The sequence below is a fragment of the Camelus dromedarius genome, chromosome 20 (genome assembly GCF_036321535.1).
Source record: "Camelus dromedarius isolate mCamDro1 chromosome 20, mCamDro1.pat, whole genome shotgun sequence".
Classification (NCBI taxonomy): domain Eukaryota; kingdom Metazoa; phylum Chordata; class Mammalia; order Artiodactyla; family Camelidae; genus Camelus; species Camelus dromedarius.
The window spans coordinates 37,316,584-37,328,874 of NC_087455.1; the positions used below are offsets into that span (position 1 = coordinate 37,316,584).

At 40.9% G+C, this 12,291-nt stretch overlaps 1 protein-coding gene across 1 annotated transcript in view; it reads right to left on the bottom strand.

The window, feature by feature from the left end:
- NECAB1 (N-terminal EF-hand calcium binding protein 1) overlaps nt 1-12,291 on the bottom strand; it is a 233,463-nt gene that overhangs the window by 13,079 nt on the left and 208,093 nt on the right. Inside the window, exons 10-12 of the mRNA XM_031439294.2 lie at nt 10,555-10,667; nt 2,763-2,840; nt 1,370-1,461 (exon numbers count right to left, since the gene is read on the bottom strand). Of these exons, the coding sequence (XP_031295154.2) occupies nt 1,370-1,461; nt 2,763-2,840; nt 10,555-10,667 (283 nt within the window). The remainder of the gene's footprint in view (nt 1-1,369; nt 1,462-2,762; nt 2,841-10,554; nt 10,668-12,291) is intronic.

Here is a 12,291-nt window from a genome sequence, read left to right on the forward strand (position 1 = left end):
TCCCCTCAGTCTCCACAACCTTTTAAATAAAGGCATTTCCACAGGCTTCTGTTAGATATTTTCTTCTTACCTACGAACGTTCTCACCAGTCCCAGGCTCCAACCATCATCTTGCTGCAGCTAACTCTGAAAATTTTATCTGCCAGGGAGCTATCTGGGTATCTTCCAGGTTCAGGTACTTCTTTTTCCTGGCCTAGATTATTGCAATTCCTTTCCTCTCTTTCACCTTTTTCCCTCCTGCCACAGTTACTACTGAATAGAGCATTCACTATCCTGTGACTCTCAAACATCTTTAATGACTCCGTGTTGCTGTAAGAAGAAAGTTCAAACTCCTCATTATGACATTTTCAATTCTCACTTCCTGCTCTCTTCTCTCTCTGCACATGTACCATATACAAGTTTTATGCTTTAGTCGTATCTTTGCACCAATTAGCCTAGTATATTTCACATATCTTGCATTTGTTCCTGTTTACAATTTACCTGCATCTAAGTACCCTTCTTCTCCATCCTGATTTGTCCAAATCTCATCTTTTAAGCTCAAGGATTATATCTTCATTAAAAATAGTTAAAGAGGCCATCACTCCTCTAAATTCATATAGTACATTATTTCTCTACTGGGTAACTACTACGTTATGTCCTGAGTTTGATTTTTTTTTTTCTGCAAACATTTGTCTTTCCTACTAGACAGAAAGCATTTTTATGGGTAGGGACTTCAGTTTTACTTTGTACCCTCCCCAACCCCCAACACAATGCTTGTTCAAAATCGGAGCTCAATCAGTGCAAGTAAGCAGGCTAGGCACCCAGTACCCCCAGTGTCCAGTGCTCATTAACACTCAGTAAAAATATGTCTAATTGATAATTGAATGGATGGGTAGATGAACAAATGAATTTTGGTTCTCAATTATCTTAAATAAGCTTTGGCTAGGCCAGGTTTCTTAGACAATTTCAGTTCAAATTTGTCTTTCCCTCCTCTTTTTTCCCAATTACAAAAAAACATTTTAACTATTACAATATTTCTAACATAATTCTAATCTCCAGTCTATGGGTCACCTATTCCAAATTCAATATACTGTGATATAGTAAAGCATTTGAATACTTTTTGAAAATGTTATGATTTGTACTTCAAGTTTGTTAAAATTTTGAAGAGGACCAACGAATGACTAATAAAGCCAGGAATACAAACAGGGTCAACTAAGGACTAAAGGCAATAGGAAAAATATATACCTTATTTCCTCCCCCCTCTCTCAAATTTTGATATATATAAAGAAATAGTAGAGAGCACCATTGATAAAAGTGAGAACATACTGTCTTTTTAAAAGAGAAAGGGAATACGAAAGCACACAGAAGAACTGTGAGCCCAGAAGAATTACCAGGAACTAGCATAGTAGATGTGAGTTCTGGAGTTTCCAAGAAATCCACGTTGCTTCTTTGGAATGTCTTGCTGTAATTCGTCTGAAGGTGGCTGTGTAAAAAAAGTAGAGGCGAAGGCTTTACAATTTTTTGCAGTCTTCTTAAGCAGAGTGTAATTAAGTTCAAATTCAGTCAAGGTGGCAGGGTTTTGGATTCAGTGCCTGAATAAAGGCTCCTTTTCATGGTTATTTCACCTTAAAAAAGACTCAGGAGTAATTTAACAACTGTCATCATAAATTTTTTTATGAAGTTTTTTTAAATAGGAGAGCATTAATTCTCTACAGAAGATAAAAACAAAAGGAGATAATTACAATTGCAGAAAAAGTTTAAACAGAAGAATATCCTGGCTGTCAGGATGTTTGAAGAATAGGACAGCTAAGAAGAGGAACTCTAGATTTTCCATCACTAGAGAATAAAAAGAAAAAAAATCATCTAAAATACAGGCCTGGAAGGACAAAGTAAATTTCCTTTAAAGATCCCTTTTGTGCCTGAAATTCTGTTGCTGTCATTATGCATTATATCAAAAGCACTTAAAATAGCCACAGAAATAAAACTTTTAAGGTGAAATATGTGTCAACTAAATTACCAGGTATTAGTTCCATTACCATAATTTAACACCCAGAATTTGGACTTATTGGAGATCTATGATCTCTGTGCCATTTAAAGCCAACTAGAACTATTCATAGAATCTCAGAATAGCAAATATTTCCTTCATCCTATTTTTCTACTTATATATTTGTTACTAGTGATTATTTTAATTTCAAAGAAGTTGATTTTTTAAAATTTTATCGAGGAACAATTGACAAATATATATATATATATATATATATATATATATATATATATATATATATATGTTCAAAGTAGAGTGATGACAAGAGAAATTGATTTTTTTAATCTTTTCCAAACAATGTCGTTTCCCTTTTATTTGCAGTAAAGACAAAAAGCTGCTAAGCAGTGATGATCTTAACCATTATATATAGTGTTATTGTAAAATAAAAACCACAGAGCTTATGAAAAATTAGGAAGTAAAAACTTTTCCATCCTTCCTTTTCTGCATCCTTTGTCTCCCAGCCCTGTACACTTTAGACACTTGTGATCTGTATCTAAATCTGTTTGCCTGAAACCATATGGTAACACTTAGAGTGGGATCATTATCAAAAGTGTTTGTGCTTCAGAAGGAAAGTGGTTTCTAATCCATGAAGAGTGGGAGTTAGGAAAATGACCAAATGGGACAGTGTTTAAGGTGAGATAAACGGAATGGAGTTTTTTCTACACGTCCTAAAATTATATCATGTATATTGCTACCTCCCTGGCTAAAAGAAAAAGAACAAAAAGCTGTTCATAACTTACCTATTCCACACACTACTATTCTCCCAGAACTCATAAATCATGTAGCGAGATTCATTTGAAAGCTTCTGTATAGAAATACTGAAATGGAAAACAAAAGGCAAAATTAACCATGGGAAATGAAATACAAGAAGTAAATGAATATTTCTAATCATCTCTATTGTGGTTTGAAATAATCTTCTTCATTAGTATAGGAAAAACATATGGTTCCCACATGAAAACCAACGTTTTGTCAAGAATTGATTAGTATGTCTGGTTTGGCATCATAAAGATTGTATCAGTATTATAAATATCACAAAAATAACTTTTAAAAAATTCATTCATATATCCTTTCATTCAAGATGTGTTGAGTTCTGTTTTTGCCGGAGTTCAGAGAAATGTGAGTGCATTCCACCTTCTTTGCCCTCAAACGTAGCTCTTTGGATCAGTCCCATCAACCTCCAAGGGTCTTGAGAAATTCTTGCCCTTACCCTCTACCTCTGATTGACAGCTTTTGTTTGGGGTCCTGCTGCAAGCTGTTCGAGTCACCTGGACCACACGGCTGCTGAACATCTAACTCCTGGTTTGCCAGTGCCCGACGTTGGTCCTTCTTTCTCTTTTAACACTCATACCTCTCAACTCTCTCTGTGTCCAGATCAAGTCTGAGTCCATATTCTGGCCACAGTTTTTTTTTTTTAAATTGCTTTTCCAATTTAGGGAAAGACGAATTTTTTCCTTCCAGCCTTTTAGACTAGCCTGACAGTGGCTATGTTTTGGAGGAGTGAAGAGAGGGTGGGTGGTTGAAAAGACAAGTTGAATTGAAGACTGGATTTAATCCCATAGCAATGATGGGATACTAAGGGTTTTTAAAGCAGGGAGCATCTCATGATTAAAGCTGGATTTTAAAAGAGCCCTCCGATGGCAGTGTCAGTAGCCAATGGAGAACAGTTATACAAACAGGAAGAAAAGCTGGAAAGGTAGTGAAATTAGCTTCGGTGAGAGATGACGAAGCTCCAAATCAAGGTCAAAAGAAAGGAAGAGTGGATGGACTCATACACTTAAGGGAAGAGTAAGAGACAAATATAAAGATGCCTTTAAAAAATTAATTCCACAAGTCCGGTTTGTTCACCTAATGTTTCACAATATATTTAGATTACAGATCAAAGTGGAAAGTTAGAAAAACAATACGGGTATTGATTTAATAGAGAGCAAAGAACATACCAGTGAAACAGCCAAGTTCAGTGCAGATTTAGGGTTTACCTAAGTGTGACCAGCAGGTGGTGGTAACTACACAGAAGTGTTAATACTTATTTTTTCTTTAGCTCTTTGCCTGTGAAGAGTTTGGTGTTTTTCATCAAGCTTAGGTCAATTAAGGTGTGATGGAGCAAATACTGTTACTAGCCAATTTCAGATTTTCTGGGGGAATGGTTTATACCATAATCAAAGGAATTTAATATAAAGTGAAATCAGAAAATTTCTAATCCCAGGAGTTCATAGATGGGCTTTGCCCGGGGGTGGGGGGGGGGCAGGGTGGGGAGTGTTCCTTGAAATCCCAGAAACGAGCAGCAAGTCAGTGTGCATAGGTACCTTTTCCTGGGAAGGGAGTCTGCAGTCCTCATCACAGTCTTAAAGGGTCTGTAATCTCTAAGTGCAATCTGACAATGTAATGGACAAATTTCAGCCCATGACTATTTTTTTTTAGAATAAAGTTTAAAACACTCAGCCTAGCATTTCCAGCTCTTTATGAACTGCCTCCTACAAACTAATTCATTTGTATTACTTATTACATTAAAAAAAATCTCTTATCCTGCTATCTCAACCTTCCTTTTCCAGACTAGCCACAAGAAATTCACAAAAGTTTAGCCTGATGCTCAAGTTCTGAAGGACCGAGGAAGCTATCACAGTGATAAGGTGGTGGTTTGGTATGGCTACACAGACCTGCCTTCATCTACCACGCATTAGAGCTTTGTCACCTTGGACCCTCTGCCTAACCTTTTTCCTCACCTATAAAAATGGCGATAATAATAGTAGTAGGAGGATTAACTAAGATGTTACACGTAGGATGCTTTGCCAAATACTTGGTATTGTGTGTGTGTTTAACTGTTGACTTAATAGCAAAAAAGAAAGCAGCACTTCCATTGGGTAAGTAGTTATGAAAGCTAAGCCTTAATGGTGTCAAAGTGGAGAAGCATGACAGAAATAAAAGGAGCAGAAGGAGAAAGAAACTGCGGGAAAAAGACATATCTTTGAAAACAAAGAGAAGCAGCAAGCCGATAGTAATGATGATAACCATTATTACATTCATTTACATCCTAATAACAATGGTGATGGCTGCTAAGATGAATTGCTCTGTTCCAGGCCCTGGTCTAAGCATTTCCCATGGAGTAAGTCATTTTATTTCCTCTGGGGGTAATATGGCAGATACTGTCTGTTGCCTCCCCAACTATGCAGCTGTTGCCTCCCTCTTTCTCACTGAACCCCGCCATTGTTCAGTTTGCAATATACCCTATGTACCAACCAGCACTGGGCTGAGACGGTCCTCACAACCCCCTCTCTGCTGGATGTCTGTTTCCTAACCCTCCCTGGTGCTGGGAATGGCCATGTGACTTGAGTTGGGCCAATGAAATGCCAAGGGAAGTGTGCTGAGAAGCAAGGACCTCTGGGAACCTTTGCATCCTTAGGCTCAGATGTGAGAGGACGGCTTGCTGGGGGTGCCCCCTTCTGCTCCTCCCTGACTGTAGGCCGCCTGGTCAAGAGCCAAGTGGCAGAGGTGAAAGAAAGAACAGTGCAGATTTTGACTCAGGGCTGCGAGTGAAAATGCTAACCGGAATTGCTCTCCAGCCTGGGTGCTTTCAATTAAGGGCAAACCTGACCAATACACAGCAGTGATGTTTAAAGACATTGCTATTTGAGACTGTGCACTACAGATAATAATACATATGCAATGATTACCCTGAGACAGTGAGAAAAGGTGACGAAAATTTTAGAAATTTCAGTCACTAGTATTTCCGTTAAAAAGGTTTAGGACTTGAATGATTGGCCTTCAATTATTTACAAACTTAGAATTACATGACCCACCTCTGGGCTGTCGCTGTGTGACTCTATGAACCTTAAACGCCCTCGGTCTTCCTCCTCAGTGTATTCACACTTCCTGCAGCACTCAGAACTCATGGCTAAAGCAAGACGTCTCAGGACTTCTTTGGCTGAGCCGTCCCGGGATACAGTCGCTAAAAGCTTCAGCCCTGAGCTCCAGTAGACCTTCAGCATTCCCAGGAGCCGGGAAGTGTCAGTGAAACAGCTTCCAGGGGACAAGGATGTGGTTCCCGAACAGCTGGGGTTGAAGATCTTACCTAAAGCCACTTGGCTTATAAGGGAAAGGACCCCCTCTTCCTCTTGGCTTCCTCTGTTCCCCACGCATCCTGCCTTAGCTCACAGAGCCTAAACCCCGGCGTAAAAGGCACAGCAGAAGGGATAGTCCCCACACTTCTCCACCAAGCTCCAGCCACTCATTTGTTTAATCCATATAAAAATGCTGATAAATTAATGGTTCAGTGTGCCACAGGGTACCGTTAGTTCTTACGAGCATTTCTTTGGCCAACGTACAACTCCCAGGGTTGATTCTTACAATGTGATTCCACATTCATGTTCTGTAGGCCCTGGACATGGAGGTTAGAACAAGTACAAATTCTAGAGTTTGGTAGCTGAGAGTGATTCAGAAAGCATTTTATTCTACTTAACAGCTGAGAACTTTTGGGTCGAGAACATGGCTGTAATTGCTCATGAATGAGTATCCGGCTTTCCCAACCGGGTTCTAAGATCCTTAGAAGAAGAAACTATTCTCATCTTGTCTGGAGTCAAGCATGTTCTGAGAATACACTGTGTACATCACATATACTCAGTAGGCATCTTCCCATGCCAAATGCAGGGATTAATAAGCCTTCATGACTACAAAATGTGCAAAAAGGGTAATCAAACAATGTGTGCATGTGTATGTGTGCATGTGTGTTGCACATGCATCACACAATTGCTCTGTTTGGGTTTTTCACTAACATCTCATTTCAAAATTCAGCCGACTGACTGACAAAAGCCCCGTCAGCCCCCCAAACCCCTGAGTCTCCTAGTCAAATACCTGGAGGGCACAAGCCTCACTAATTCAGTGGCTTGAATTTAAGAAAGTAAGATCTTGTCATTGGAACAGAAAGGATCTTGGGATCTTGTCTATTCTTCACCTGGGTAACCACAGAAAGCCCAGGGAACTCTGATTCAAGGGTGACCGAATATGGGCAAGAAAGATTAATTGTGGGTTCTGGAGTCAGACAAACTCGGGCAAGTTGTTTAACCCGTCTGAGCCTATTTCCCCCTGAGCTAGATGGAATACACATCTCAGGCGACTGCAGTGAAGACTAAACGAGAAAATGAATACAGAATGCCTAATCTCATAAATCCTCAATTTCTACTTTATTTTATGGCAGCATTTCCTCTCGATGGTGAGGCTGAGCCAAACACTGTGGGAGAAGGAGAAACTGCAAAACTCTGGTAATTCACAGACCTTTGTTTTATCAGCCAAGCCTCTGGCAATCAGGCTGAGTGCATTAGAGCCTGACGGAGGGCAGGAGTGGCCCATTTTAGGGTTCATGAATTAACGCAGATAGAAAATTGTATTTGACTAACTAGTACAACTGAATTTAGACAGACACACCGGCGTGACATGTATTCCACAGTTTTCCATTTGTGTGTGGTGATTCTCTGATGCTTATTTCATCTGATAAAGTCTACTTTTTGATAATTTCAGTGAAAGAAAGCTGAGAAGATCAGCAATAAGAAGTGAGTGGAGAGCTGTTAAGAAACAAACCAGTCTTGCAAAAGGAAAAGGAGAGTCTTAGAGTCTCGATTTATCTTAACAGGAAAAGGATGCTCTCCTTCCCTCTACTTCACTGCTGAGGCTGAGGGAGCAATTTTTCATGCTCACTGGGAGAACAGACTTTGCAGCAGGCAACACACACCTACCTCCTCTCTTTCCCACAGCCTGTTTCCCTCACCCTGGGGCACTCTTCGACGCTTTAGGTCATTTTCCCAAACACACATTAAAGCAGTATTTCTGAACCTTAAAAAAGTAATCAAACCTTGTATCATTTTTGTAAGTGTAAAATATCTACTGTGTCCCTGGAAACTGATGCACCAAACCGGACTTTATTTTCTTTCTAGCTTCACTAACCAAAAAAGAGTTTACTGAGCTCTACTTTCCGCAGTTTCCACTGTGGACCGTGTGTAGATAGAAGTTCTTTTCTTGCATTTCCCCAAAACTCCATTTTATTTTTAAATGAGTAGGCTTTTTAAAACTACATATACTCTCACTTTGGCAGATCACTTTTAAATCACTGAAATGAAAGGACTAAAATGGGGTTTTGATTTGTGCCCTTCTGAGCCGATTGTAAGTATAGTTGCAACAACAAAAACTAGTCCCAGTTACAAAGGTGCTCCTGGGAAGATGGTGAGCTGGATGACCTTCATGGCGCCGAGCAAGCCCTCTTCTGCTCCAGAAAGGCGTCATCCAGCCAGACAATGAGGGAGCAGCAGTGAGAGCAGTGGTAACCCCAGCTCACGCTCCCTGGCCCTGCACGGATGGGAGGCACTCTGCTGAGCACCCAGTTGACCCTCACAACCACTTTATGAAGAAACTGAGGCTTAGAGCCAGTAAGGATCTTTCCCCAAACCACAAAGTTAGTATGACCCCATTTTTTTTTAATTGAGTTACAGTCAGTTTACATGTTGTGTCAATTTCTGGTGTACAGCACAACACTTCAGTCATACATGAATATATATATATATTCATTTTCATATTCTTTTCCACCATGAGCTACTTCAAGATATTAAATATGTTTCTCTGTTATACAGTATAAACTTGTTTATTTTATATATACCTGTCAGTATCTGCAAATCTTGAACTTCCAGTTTATCCCTTCCCACCCCTCTCTCCCCTGGCAACCACAAGTCTGTATTCTATGTCTGTGAGTCTGTTTCTATTTTATATATAAGTTCATTTGTCTTTTATTTTTTTAAGATTCCACATATGAATGATATCATATGGTATTTTTCTTTCCCTTTCTGGCTTACTTCACTTAAAGTGACATTCTCCAGGGATATCCATGTTGCTGCAAATGGCATTATGTTGTCATTTTTATGGCTGAGTAGTATTCCATTATATAAATATACCACAACTTCTTTATCCAGTCATCTGTTGATGGGCATTTAGGCTGTTTCCATGTCTTGGCTATTGTAAATAGTGCTCCTATGAACATCAGGGTGCAGGAGTCATTTTGAAGTAGGGTTTCTTCTCGATATAAGCCCAGGAGTGAATCTGGGTCATATGGTAAGTCTACTTTTTAGCTTTTGAGGAATCTCCATACTGTTTTCCACAGTGGCTGCACCAAACTGCATTCCCACCAATAGTGTAGGAGGGTTCCCTTTTCTCCACAGCCTCTCCAGCATTTATCATTTGTGGACTTTTGAATGATGGCCATTCTGACTGGTGTGAGGTGATACCTCATTGTAGTTTTGATTTGCATTTCTCTGATAATTAGTGATATCGAGCATGTTTTCATGTGCCTATTGGCTATTTGTATGTCTTCCTTGGAGAATTGCTTGTTTAGGTCTTCTGCCCATTTTTGGATTGGGTTGTTTGTTTTTTTCTTATTAAGTCATATGAGCTGTTTATATATGTATGATCCCATGTTTAATTCCAGAGCCAGACGTCTTACCTGGGGAACTATTCTTCCCAGAGTGTGGATAAAATACAAGTAGTAAGTACTGGGAGGAACACCAAAGCACTCAGGGACAAAAAGTACGTGCTTCTGGGTGCACCCACACGTGTGCACAGGTGTGCTAAAAAGTTTTCCCAGAGCAACATTCTAAGAGCATTATGATATGCAATTTAACAAGCTCTCAAGGTGGGGGTAGAATGGGTTGTGGCAGTTTTCCAGGAGCAGGTGACTTTTGGCTTTGGCCTTGAGGTACAGCATGAGCTGGGAGAGGCCTGCAACTGGATACACACTTCTGGGAAGGAGCGTGGCCAGATCTAAGGCACAGGGGTAAGAATTAATAGATTATGCTGGAAAGGCAACATGCAGCTGGGCACGGCTGAGGCCGAGGACTCAGGTGAGGGAGAAAAAATGGTAGCGGTGCTGTGGATTTCGGAGGTCTCTTGGTGACACAACTGTAGGGTCAGGATAAACATCTAGCATTTGACAAGATACTCATTACATAGTTACTGCAATTTTCTGATTAAGAGAATTCCAAGATAATCGTTTCTGAAAAATTATCATTCTAATGCTTGTTTATTGGACCACCTGGAGATGAGGAAGAGTTAGTATATTTTAGCAGCCTGAGATAATAGAAGCCTGTGCTGGGGTGGCCACAGAAAAATAAAAATTGTTTTAATGACAAAGTCCTGCAATCAAGACTTCAGAGATGGTGCCACTTCATAAGGAATGGCTGAGACGGTGGTTATTAGGCCACAGCGCATGCTCCCAAGGGAGCAATCAGAGCTAACGCACTGGAGTTGGGCCCTCATATGCCACAGATGATTTTAAACCAGAGTGTGAGCCTGCCTGCGTGTAAAAGAGGGGATTACAGTCGATTTGAAACTCCTCTTCTCAACTCGTTCTCTCCATTTCACTTCCCTCGGAGCCCCTGATGCGCACATCCACACAGAGCCCAAGGATAAGAGAACACAGCCTGGTGAACTCTGCAGAGTGCATCGTCACCCAGAGGCTGGAAGGACCCGCACCGCCCTCACCTAAGGCGCAGGCGCACTTACCGCAAGCATCCGCTCTGGGAGGAAGCGCTCTCCACGTAGTGTTTCAGAGCAAGCTGGAACTCTTCCAAGTCCTCTTCTATCACAGACATCTGACGCTGCACCAGCATGATGTGCTGCAGAGCAAGGGGCGGGGGTTACTGCGCTGGCTGTCGGGGGGCCTCCCCAAGCCGAGCCCCTGCTGCGCATCCCATCCCTCCGCGCAAATCCAACAATTCTCATCCAAAATACGACCAGAAGGCATGACTAGTCCAAGTAGTAACACTGAATAAAAGCTGTAGTATAGGCAGGGTGTTTTCTTGCCTCTAATACAAATGCTAAAGAAAGTGTCCTTCACGACGACGTGTCCCTTGTAAAAGCCGTGGTTCTCCTTCAGAATCACGGGGCTTTTCAATTGCATTTATAGCAGAATCTCTGAGAGTGGGTCCAGGCCCTCATACTTATAAAAACGTCTCCAAATGACTCTAATGTGCAGCCAAGGTTGGGACTCACTGGCCTAGAGTCACTTACCAAATTTTAAGAAGTCCTACTGTACACAGAGCACAGCTCCACCTTCTCCTTGGAGATTTTGTAATAGTAGACATATTATAAATATCACTACAAACAAACAAATTTTTTAAATGATGTGTTCATTGATGCATTTCCAAAGGTACATTAACCACTGCAGGGTTCTCAAGTATTAACCACCTACAGTTAAGTCCCACTCAAAATCTAATGGCATTAGATGGAGCCTGTGTTTAATGGATCACGTTGGGTTGGATGCCGACAAATGTTCCCACAGCTAATTACTAAGTGCTGGATTCTAAGATACAGTGATGCATTAAGATAGAATTCTTGCCCTCCTAGGTTTTAGTAAAGAAAATCAAGTCCTGAAAACTACGTTTAAGGAGTAATTTTAGATATGACCCATTAAACTTACTGTTTGTAAACTGGTCAGAATTCTACTAAAATTCTGACCAACTGTATTGCCAAATAAATCTTGATCCTAGTCTTAAAATCCTTTGACTGTTTAAGCCTTAAATTAATACCTGGGCCCCCAACTCACATGAGCAGGCAGTGGGCTGTGAACACTGCATAACCCCAGGAAGGGTGCTATTCCCAGTGGGCCCTTTCAGGTGTGGTCATGGAGGATGACAGACCAAGAAAAAACTCTTAAAAGAAAAAGAACGGACAACAGAGTTCCTCCCAGCATGGAGACCCAGTGTTTAATAATGGAACGTCCTTCATTGACAACTACTTACTTTCCCAGCATGAATTCATTGTTGAAACTAACCAGTGAATGCTGTGTATTTCCTATTCATCTGCTTTCTGACCGGCAGTGTTTATGGCATTTATCCTGACCGAGTTTTATCACTGTATATTTTATTTGTGTGGGTGCAGCAGGAAGAGTCTGACCTCAAGGGGCTGCATCCTGACCTTGCAGAGAAGACCAGACATCATCCAGGGGCCCTGGAAATTGAGCTAGCAGCAGTCACTGGAGGAGAGCTTGGGCTGTCTCCCTTGTGAAGGGAGTGTATTCTATGTATGTGGGAAAAAAGATACACATGAAAAATGAAAAAAGAATGCAAAAAAAAAAAAAAAAGGATGATCAGAAGGTAGCCTGTGGCAGAGACTAAAAGCTGCTCATCAAAAATCCGTTTCTTTCTTCTCTCTAGGTGCACAGTTAGACTGCATACTCTGTCAACCCTTGTAGGCAGACGCAGCCCACTGACGAGCTCTCACTGGTAGCATGTGAGCAGA